Raw genomic sequence first — 11,198 nt, forward strand, 5'->3', positions numbered from 1 at the left:
ATCCACCGTGTAACATCCACCGTGTAACATCCACCGTGTAACATCCACCTTTTAACATCCACCATGTAACATCCACCATGTAACATCCACCATTTAACACCCACCGTGTAACATCCACCGTGTAACATCCACCGTGTAACATCCACCGTTTAACATGTTGTAACATCCAGCAGGGTTATGTGGGGACTAGCCCAGTGTTCTGGAAGCTTGTCAGGGGGATGGCCAGAGCTAACATGCTAACATGCTAACATAACAGGCCACAGCACAGCACTCCACACACTCTCCACTCTAAATAGAGAGAGGGGAGAGAGAGAGAAGGAGGGAAGTAGACAGAGAGAGAGGAGTACAAGGAGGAGTGGAGAGAGAGAAGGAGAGAGAGAGAGACAGTGTAAGACGTTTCCCTTGACTAATAACCTCTGGCACCCCCTCCCCCCCCCCCCTCCCCCCCCACCGCCTGAAGGAATGTCCTGAGGAATGACCATCAATCCCTCCAGACCGAGAACACTGTTGGCAGGTCACATGATGAGGGTCATCGAAGTGTGAGTGTGTGTGTTAGAGAGAGTGAGAGTGTGTATGTGTGTTCAAGTGTGTGTGTTAGAGAGAGTGAGAGTGTGTGTTTGAGCAGTGTTTATAATGGGGCGGTTAGTGCTGGGTCTGGGGCATTAGCAGAGATCTGCTGGCTGATAAGACCTGCACACCAGCTGGAACACATTAACACTTCTCTGGGGGGGGCAGGAGTAGATTGGGGGGGGGGATAGACAGGGGGAGAAAGAGGAAGAGAGAGAGAGGAAGAGAGAGAGGAAGAGAGAGAGAGGAAGAGAGAGAGAGAGGAAGGTTCCACTTTAGTAATGCTACATGTATTACCTTGTGGGGTTGAATCCCACATTCCCTGTACATAGGATGGGTATAGCTCAGGGGTATAGCCCAGAGTATTTGACTGCAGGACAAGAGCTCACAGGTTTAAATCCCTGTTGGATGAATGCGTCTGACTAACCCGTAAATATAACGTTAGTTGTGTGGTACTTTCTGTTCCTGCAGACTTAGCTCCGCCCACAACATCAACTCTTCCTTCTGTGTCGGCTCACCTAAACAGTACCAGCTCTGCCCCAGCCAGGTAACCATGGTGACCCTCCCCAGACCTCCTCCTTCACCCTCCTTCACTCTCCCTCTCTCTCCATAAACTTTCCTCAAACTCCTTCCTCACCCTCCCCAATGCTCCTTCCTTCCCTCACCCTTCCCTCACCCTCCCTCACTCTCTCACCCTTCCCTCACCCTCTCACCCTCTCACCCTCCCTCACCCTCTCACCCTCCCTCACCCTTCCCTCACCCTCCCTCACCCTTCCCTCACCCTCTCACCCTTCCCTCACCCTCTCACCCTCTCTCACCCTCCCTCACCCTTCCCTCACCCTTCCCTCACCCTCTCACCCTTCCCTCACCCTCTCTCACCCAGTCAGATAAACGATCACGTTTCCAGCTATCTGCTGTGTGCTATGCATAGACAAAATATTTATTGTAATATCTCTCTATTTCTCTCTTCCCCATTCTGTGGATGTGTGTATATATGTGTGTGTGTGTGTGTATATATATATATGTGTGTGTGTGCATATATGTGTGTGTATGTGTGTGTGTGTGTGTATATATGGGTGTGTGTGTATATATGTGTGTGTGTGTGTATATATGTGTGTGTGTGTGTATATATATGTGTGTGTGTGTGTATATATGTGTGTGTGTGTATATATATGTGTGTGTGTGTATATATGTGTGTGTGTGTGTGTATATATATGTGTGTGTGTGTGTATATATGTGTGTGTGTGTGTATATATATGTGTGTGTGTGTGTATATATGTGTGTGTGTGTGTATATATATGTGTGTGTGTGTATATATGTGTGTGTGTGTGTGTATATGTGTGTGTGTGTGTGTGCAGCCCTGCCCCAGCAGCAGTGTAAGCTTCAAACAGCAGCAGTGCTCCCAGTTCAACTCCAAGGCGTTTGGCAGGAGGCACTATGAGTGGGTCCCCCTATACCCAGGTGAGACCCCTGGCTGGACGGCTGGGCCCCTGGCTGGATGGCCGGCCGACCTTCCGACCTGATGACAGTGTTTCCTGTTTCTCTGACCTGTGGACAGCTGTTGTCATGGGGATGGGGTTTGGGGTGTTATGACTGATACATGATACATGACATCCCCTCTCTCCCGTCTGGTGAATACATTAAATGACATCATCATTATAACTTCCCCTCTGCCCCCCTCACACTCGGCCCCCTGCTCCCTGGTTACCATAGTTACCCTTACATCCCAGGCAGTGATGTCACAGTTTGGCCCGATGCCAGGACAAATTAATATCCTGTACAAGATCCTGCAACTTCTCATTCTGCTCCTGATGTCACTTCCTGTGTAGTATTCTACACCGTCCCATTGTCCTGTGATGTCACCTCCTGTGTATGGTCCTACATATTTTTATTCTACAATGTCACATCTTGAGCATGAGTCTTCAGTGTCTCATCACTCTGTGATGTCACTTCCTGTGTGTGATCCTACACCATCTTATCATTCTGTGATGTCACTTCCTGCGCTTGGCCCTGTCCAGACGACTACATCAGCATCTCCAACAAGCCGTGTGACCTGCAGTGCACCACCTCCTCTGGAGAGAGACAGCTGCTGGTCCCTGCTCACGACGGGACGTACTGCCGCGACGGAGCCCACCAGGGGGTCTGCATAGAGGGGCACTGCCAGGTACACACACACACACATCCTAAAACACACCTGCTCTTACATAAACCCTCCTGACCCCTGACCCCTCCCCCCTGACCCCTCCCCCCTGACCCCTCCCCCCTGACCCCTGACCCCTCCCCCCTGACCCCTCCCGCCTGACCCCTCCCCCTGACCCCAGCCAGTGGGCTGTGACGGCCTGCTGTACTCCAGTAAGACGGTGGACATGTGTGGCGTGTGTGGAGGCCACGGTGCTTCCTGTCAGCGCGTGTCTGGAATCTTCCGGAGAGGAACCACTCACCTAGGTACTACACACACACTTACTACACAAACACACTCACCTAGGTACTACACACATACACACTCACCTAGGTACCAGCTACAGTCCTACTTGGAGCATTGCTATAGGTAGTATTAGCTACAGTTCTAGGTGATGTTGACGGCTGATTCTGTTGCAGGTTACGTGTTCATCACCAACATTCCTGCCGGGGCCTCCGACATCCAGATCATAGAGAGACGCAAGACAGAGAACATCCTGGGTGAGAACTTGAAACGTACTAGAACCAGAACGTACTAACCTAGGCCTAGAACCACAACATACGGGCTAAGAACCAGGACTAGAAAGTTCTACAGAAGAAGAAGATCTAGAACTTGGAAAAATCTGTCTTAGAAGCAAAACTTTCTTCCTGATAAAGTTACATTCACCTTGTCAGATGAACACAACACTCATCTAATCACGTGAAGCGTTTCCTCTGAAAGCTCGCCCACTGTCCTGCCACTTCCTCCCTCTAGCCCTATCAGACGAGGCTGGGCACTTCTTCTTCAATGGGAACAGCGTGATTGACAACCCCAGGAACTTCCGTGTGGCTGGGACAGTGTTCAAGTACCGCCGGCCCTCCACCTTCTTCTCTGAGGGTCTTGAGTACATCATCGCCCAGGGCCCCACCAACCTCGGCATAAACTTGATGGTAAACTTTTTATCAAAAGTATTTTAGTAACCGTTCAAACAGTTTTTTTTTTTTTTTACCTTTCAAAAAAGAAATCTGTTTTACCTTTCAAAACTTTTTTTCCTAAAATATTTATTCAACCTTTCAAAACTTTTATTTTAAACTTTCGTTTAGTAATCAATGTTATGACTTAGTTATGAGTGTTATATTTGTTATATCTCTTTCTGTTTCTTTCTCTCTCTCTCTCTCTCTCTCTCTCTCTCTCTCTCTCTCTCTCTCTCTCTCTCTCTCTCTCTCTCTCTCTCTCTCTCTCTCTCTCTCTCTCATCCTCTCATCTCCGTTTGGTTTTAGTACAACAACCTGAATGGCAAGATGCCCCACATCACGTATGAGTACACTGTCCCCAGCCACCCTGCCCCTCGCACAGCCACGCCCCTCCACCAAGCCTCTTTAGACTCCTCCCTCTTTGAGGCCGCTCCCGGAGACACACTGCAGGGGACGCTGGAGACACGCCCCTCTCAGAGCCACGCCCCCCATGGCCATGCCCCCCACGACACGCCCACCAATAGCACTTCCTCCCAGCTCTCCTCCCACGACAATGAGATAGACGTCATGGAAGACCTTGAGAAACTGTCCAATAACAACGCCACCCAGGGCCAATCAGATCCTCAGCTGGAGCGAGAGGGGGCGGAGCCGGAGAAAGAAGGGCTGGACGAGGATGGGGATTGGCTGGAGGGAGACAGGAGAGAACAGCCTGACCTGGAAAAGGAGGAGCTAGACACAGAGGAGGAGGAGCTGGAGCGGGCGGCGGCCATTTTGTTCTACAGACCTGCCAGTGATGTCATCGGTGACATCATCACTCACAATGACCTTCAGGATCAGGAGAGACCGGTTCCCGCTGGTTACCGTGAGTCTGATGAGTTGATGAGTCTCAGCAATGACTTTTTATATCCAGTCTCAACATTTACATTTGAGTCTTTTTGATTTAGATTTTTTTGTTGTTGTTCTTATTTAGTCTGACAATACCTTAATGATTATAAATAAATTCTGGCTGTGCTGAATGTCATAAATTGTAAAGTCTAAAGAGGGTATCTCACAGTCCCAGATAGTGATCTACTATGTGCATCACCAGGGACGGATTCCAACTTGATTGACAGCAACACAGCCAATCCCAATGCCACTGGCCCAGCCAAGCCCCTCCCCCACCATCGCAGCCTCATTATGGACCTCTTCCTCTCTCCTGGCCCTCCAGGCCACGCCCCCAGACCACCCCCCTGCCCAGAGAGCCCCGCCCCCCTGCTCCGTCAATCAGCTCAATGCCTCCTCTGGATTGGACAACCGCCTGGTGGTGGAGGCATACGCTGGGAGTCTGGACCTGCAGCTTCACGGCCCTCCTGAGGATGCAAGCTCCCCCTACGGGCTCCTGTATGAACTGCAGCCCAACAGCACCCAAACTCTCTCAGCCAATCAGCTGAACCTGCATGAGGTGCTGCCTGTCCAAGGACCCAGCACGGAGAGGTGAGTTGGAGAGAAGGAGGGAGGGGTGGAAAGAGGGGGTGAGGGGAATGGAGGGACAGAGGGAGATGAAGGGATGGATGGATAGAGGGATGGCATGAATCATCATACACTTAAATATGTTAGCGTGTCTGTTCCTGTAGTTGCTACCCTGTCAGGTAAACGTTTCTGCTCAACCCACTTACCTCCCCCTTTTCCTCTCCTCCTCCTCCTCTCCCCTCTTCTCCCCTCTCCCCCCCTCCCCTCCTCTCCCCCCCAGCAGTAATGAGTTTGAGGTGGGCTCTCTGGAGCAGGACATCAGTCTGGCTGACATGTACAGGTGGAAGGTCTCAGCCTACGCCCCCTGTAGCTCAACCTGCACCACAGGTAAACACACACACACAACTCCCCACCCACACTTACACAAATGTTTAGTAAAACAAGCCCCCCCCTGACGGCCCCTCTGTGTGCAGGCATCAGCACGTCCTATGCCCTGTGTGTGAGGTACGACGGCACGGAGGTGGACGAGGCCTACTGTGATGCTCTCACCAGACCCGAGCCCACCCACGAGTTCTGCACCGGCAAGGACTGTCTGCCCAGGTAAGGGACCACCTCCCAGAGCTATACGAGTCAGTCCTCCTGCACCAGCTACGCTATTCTCAATAGCTCATGGACCAGTGGAAACTGGGCTCCATGGAAACCAGGTTCCATGGTTAGCGGGCTCCATGGTAACCAGGTTCCATGGTTAGCGGGCTCCATGGTAACCAGGTTCCATGGTTACCGGGCTCCATGGTAACCAGGCTCCATGGTAACCGGGCTCCATGTCCCAGGTGGGAGAGCAGTCGCTGGAGCGAGTGTTCTAGAACCTGCGGTGAGGGGTTCCAGTTCCGGACGGTGCGCTGCTGGAAGATGATGTCACCGGGGCTGGACAGCTCCGTGTACGACGACCTGTGCGAGGGGGCGGAGCTACACAAGCCCACGTCTCGCAAGGCGTGCAGGAGCAGTAGCTGTGGCCCGCAGTGGGAGGTCTCTGATTGGTCGGAGGTACGAAAGTCTGTGTGTGTGGCGGGGTGTTATTGCATGTGTGTGTGTATGCTGTGTCATTGGATTAGTGTGTGTATTGTGTGTCATTGTGCGTGTCGTTGTACCAGTGCTCGGCAAGGTGTGGGGGGCGTGGCCTGAGCAGGAGGGAGGTGCGCTGCTCCATGGAAACCAGACTGTGTAACGATTCATCTCGACCAATCAGTGAGAAGGAGTGTGAAGGCCCGCCTTGCGATCGCAGGTGGACTGTGTCTGACTGGGGCCCTGTGAGTTACACACACACACACACACACACACATGAGCAAACACACAGGTGAGAATACACACACACATTTCCATAATATTCATTTTTGTTGTGCTCCTTTTTCTGTCTGCGTGTGTGTGTGTCTGCGTGTGTGTGTCTGCGTGTGTGTGTGTCTGCGTGTGTGTGTGTGTTGTCTAAGTGCTCAGGGGTGTGTGGTGAGGGCAGGATGACTCGTTACGTGGTGTGTAAGACGGCCAGTGGCAGCAGCATCTCGGAGGACCAGTGCGACCACACCCTCCGACCCCTGGCAGTGCAGCCCTGTGGAGACAGGAACTGCCCCGCCCACTGGGTGGAGCAGGAGTGGGAGCAGGTGAGGGGTAACCATGGAGATGACATCTGCATACGGTGTGTATGCTTTGTCAATCTGGCAGTCGTGTTTATCCAAAGCAACATACAAATAGTTCATAGAGTGTTTATGTACAATATCTACTTTGTAGCCATGATCAAAAGACTCAATGTTGTATATTCTGAACTCTTATAAATTGTTGTTCTATTTGTATGTGTGTTTTTCTGTGTCTGTGTGTCTGTGCCTGTCTGTGTGTGTCTCTGTGTGTGTGTGTGCGTGTGTGCGTGCGTGTGGCAGTGCAACGCCACGTGTGGTCGTGGCGTGCGTGTGCGTCAGGTGGTCTGTGCTGGACTGGAGGAGGGCGTGTTCAAGGGTTACCCGGAGCAGAGCTGTGACTCCTCCCCCAGGCCGCAGGATAGCTCCGCCTGCTTCCAGAGACCCTGCTCCAAATGGTTCACCACTTCCTGGTCCCAGGTACGTGTCATCAAGCCCCTCCCACTCCTAGGAGACCCAGCGAGGGGGCAAAACGTGCTACCACAGCAACGATTCCTTTGTGACTGTCTAGAAAGGAGATGTTTTGATGCGTAACTTCTCTCCTCTCCTTCTCCTCCTCCTCTCCTCCACAGTGCAGTAAGACTTGTGGGAGTGGTGTCAGGGTGCGGGAGGTCAAGTGTTACCAAGGGGAGGAGCTAGGCCACAGCTGTGACTCCGCCCTCAAACCCGAGGCCAGACAGACATGTGAAGTCCTGCCCTGCCCCACGGACGCTCCCGGTAAGCCTCGCCTTCTCTCACCTCCTCCCTCCTTCCCTCCCTCCTTCTCTCACCTCCTCCCTCCTTCCCTCCCTCCTTCTCTCACCTCCTCCCTCCTTCCCTCCCTCCTTCTCTCACTTCCGCCCTCCTTTGATTTGCATTCACCAATGGCCTTTATGCTTATGTTTGTATGTATATGTATGGTGTGCCTGTGTGTGTGCCTGTGTGTGTATGGTGTGCCTGTGTGTGTGTGTGTATGGTCTGTGTGTGTGTGCCTGTGTGTGTGTGTGCCTGTGTGTGTGTGTGTGTGTATGGTGTGTGTGCGCCTGTGTGTGTGTGCTCTCCCCAGCTGCGGAGGACCAGTGTCAGGATAAAGTGACGGCGACCTGTGGGCTGGTGCTGAAGGTCCGGCTGTGTTCTCACTGGTACTACAGGAAGGTCTGCTGCCAGTCCTGCCACGGGAGGGGCCCCTGACCTCCGACCCCTGTTACCTGACCCTATACTGACCCCTGACCCCGCCCTAGGCCCCTTCCCCCCACACAATGTGAAGACCCCCCCAATCAGGAGAGCACACTGCTTTGTCCCCTCAGCCCCTCCCCTTGTAACCCCCCCCTGCCCCCCACCCCGCCCTATAGAGCCCCCTGACCCCCCCCCACCTCCTTTTGCCCCCCCACTCCCCCTGCTGGAGTCGCTTCTGATTTAGGTGCTACAACAACAACCCCCCCCACACTAAAGGTGCTATTTGTCCAACCAGACCACCCAAACACCCCTCCCTACCCCTAACCAGACCATGTGTAGATATAAGACCAGTACCCACCCCCTCCTCTCCCTGCCCCTCCTTTCCACAGGTGCTCTAACCAAGAGGTGTTGACCTTTAACCTCTGACCCCCTAGGCAGCTCCCCTCACCGTGGTTACAGAGAGACGAGCTCTCTCCCTCCTCTGCTGTAGAATGCCTGTCTGCCTCCTCTAACTCCTCTGTTTACCTGGTGTTGTTTATCTGTTGTTTACTTGTTTACAGAAATGTTGTTGTTGTTGTTTTTGTGGATGTTGTGGATGTACTTGTCCAGCTGGTGTTAGAGGAAAAAAAAATTAAACTCGGCTGATTTTGGAACTTCCGCTGTCTCGTCTTAATGATATCACAGTTCCTGTCTGGCCTTTATGATGTCATAGTTGCCTTTCTGGCCTTTATGATGTCACAGTTCTTGTCTGGCCATAGTTGTTTTTAAAGTTATGAACTAATAATAATATTTTCTTCAAACAGGAAGTGAGGTGTGTCCAAATGGGATAAACAGGAAGCTAGATCTGGATAGATTAATGCTCCCACTGGTGACAAGAACTCCAGCTGGAACCTGTTCCTCTCTATTGGAGAGAAGGAGGGGAGGGAGGAAGGGCGGAGGGAGGGAGGGGGAGGGAGGGCTGGAGGGAGGGGGGAAGAGAGAGAGAGAGTGAGAGAGGGAGGAGGATCGGTAACTAGGTATAATAATGACCCCTGGCTGTGTTCCTGTTATTAGAGTAAGGAGAAAACCCTCTTCTCCCCAACCCTTCCACCCTGTCATTACAGTTGCCATGGTCACCACTGGTGTTTGAGTTCAGGTAATCCCGCCCACATGAATCTCCTTCCCAGGAGAGAGCAAAGAACCAATCGCAGCGGAGGCTGTTGTGACGTGTCGACCAATCAGAGGTGTCACCTGCATGGTGGCACCTGGAACTATCACACAGACAGACTGGGAGACAGAACCTTCAATCAACATCTCAACACCGGATTCTACTGGACTAGAACTTACTGAACTAGACCAGACCAGTCTCCTCCAGAGCAGTCCAGACTAGACCAGTCCAAACCAGACCAGACCAGTCCAGTCTCCAGCAAACATCACTTGGCAGCAGCTCCAGTAAAGATGGTAAGGTGTTCTACTTTGCTCTACTCTGCTCTACTCTGCTCTACCCTACTCTGCTCTGATCTACTCTGCATAATCATTCTGTTCCTCTCAAGGGTCTTCTGGGCTACCTCCTTGTTGTCATGGTGACAGGTGCGTTTTGGTTGGAAGGTTCTGAGTGTTTTCCGAACGGTTCCGTCATCGCCTCCTGTGGAACCCTTTACCCGGGTCACAATCCCTACACGACCCCCCAACCCGGCCCCGCACCCTACCTGCTCTCAGCCTCCAGCACCACCTACAGCCCCAGAGGCACCATCACAGGTCAAACACAAACAGGAGTTTAGATGCTATTATTGTTACACGGTAGCTGAGATGTGGTTTCTGTGTGCTCTACCTGGTAAACACGGACCATGACTTGACTCTGACCCCCCATATACTGTTGACTACACACATCTGTTCCTTAGTTATCTTAGAAAACATCAATGAAATCAAGCTCACCACATGTGAGAGCATTGTGTGGTCATCGCGTGGAAATGCTGGGCGTGAAATGTGATCGTTTGTTTACTGAGATGGACTGAGAAGGTCATATTTCTGTTTGTTAGGAATGCCTTAATCCTCTCTCCCTTACCTCTCTCCTTCTCTCTCTCCTTCCCTCTCTCCTTCCCTCTCTCCTCTCTCTCTCCTCTCTCTCCTTCTTCTCTCTAATTTCCTCTCTCCAGGATATACATTACATATTGTAACCAGATCAAATAGAAATGTTTTAAGCTTAGATTTAAAAGATGGGTAGTGTAGTGGCAGTTGTAATATGAATTAGCAGGCTGGTCCAGAGTTTAGGAGCAGCTTCTGCGAATGCACGATCCCCCCCTAGACTGGAACCTAGACGTGAACCTAGACTGGAACCTAGACGTGAACCTAGACTGGAACCTAGACGTGAACCTAGACTGGAACCTAGACGTGAACCTAGACTGGAACCTAGACTGGAACCTAGACGTGAACCTAGACTGGAACCTAGACGTGAACCTAGACGTGAACCTAGACTGGAACCTAGACGTGAACCTAGACTGGAACCTAGACTGGAACCTAGACTGGAAGCTAGACTGGAACCTAGACTCAGGGTTTCTCCCTTCTTCCCCCGCTCCTTCTCCCGCTCCTCTTCTTCTCTCCTCTACCTCCCACATCTCCTGCTGTGGTGTCAGCTTATGTAAGCAGGTCAAAGGTCGGAGTTCATGACCTCAGTCCAGCATGACTCCACAATACAGCCCAGGCGATGTCATGGAGTAATAATCCTCTCCCCTCTCCCTCTCCCCCCCCCCTCTCCTCCACAGTGACCCTGGAGGGGTTGAACTCCTCGGTATTTCAGGGTTTCCTGTTACAGGCTCTCTGGGTGGGGGGGTCTGGGGAGGTGGTGGGGCGCTTCACCAACATCAACACCACCCTCACCACCGGCCAACACTGCAGCAACACACCGGTATGTGTGTGTGTTTGCGGGTGTGAGTGTTTCTGAGTACATGTGTGTGTGTATCTTTGAGTGAAGTTTGTGGATGTGAATGTCTGTGTGTTTCGGTGTCTGTGTGTTTCTGAGTGCATGTTTGTGTTTCTGAGGACATGCTTGTGTGTGTCTGTGCATTTCTGCTGTTCAGATTGTTCTGAGGTTTGACATGTGATAGTCTGTTTACTGGACTGCGCTCCATTGTGAGAGTTCTATACACCTGAACTAATCCTTCCATCTCTTTCTCCTTCTCCTGTAATCCCTTCACTCTTTCTCACCCTCCCTCCTCCTTTCTGCTTCCTGAT

The 11,198-nt window shown here is 51.8% G+C and overlaps 1 protein-coding gene across 1 annotated transcript; it reads left to right on the forward strand.

Moving 5' to 3' along the window:
* The first annotated feature begins 474 nt into the window (after positions 1-474).
* Positions 475-8,003, forward strand: LOC136958763 (ADAMTS-like protein 2). Its single transcript, XM_067252864.1, has 17 exons — positions 475-539; positions 1,039-1,114; positions 1,926-2,028; positions 2,586-2,731; positions 2,889-3,012; positions 3,166-3,246; positions 3,500-3,675; positions 4,006-4,545; positions 4,907-5,172; positions 5,429-5,535; positions 5,622-5,748; positions 5,979-6,192; positions 6,300-6,455; positions 6,633-6,803; positions 7,077-7,253; positions 7,406-7,550; positions 7,879-8,003. The coding sequence occupies exons 1-17, from the start codon at positions 475-477 to the stop codon at positions 8,001-8,003; spliced, it is 2,799 nt and encodes a 932-aa protein (XP_067108965.1).
* Positions 8,004-11,198: the final 3,195 nt, after the last annotated feature.

Source organism: Osmerus mordax, chromosome 16 (assembly GCF_038355195.1).
Source record: "Osmerus mordax isolate fOsmMor3 chromosome 16, fOsmMor3.pri, whole genome shotgun sequence".
Classification (NCBI taxonomy): Eukaryota; Metazoa; Chordata; class Actinopteri; order Osmeriformes; family Osmeridae; genus Osmerus; species Osmerus mordax.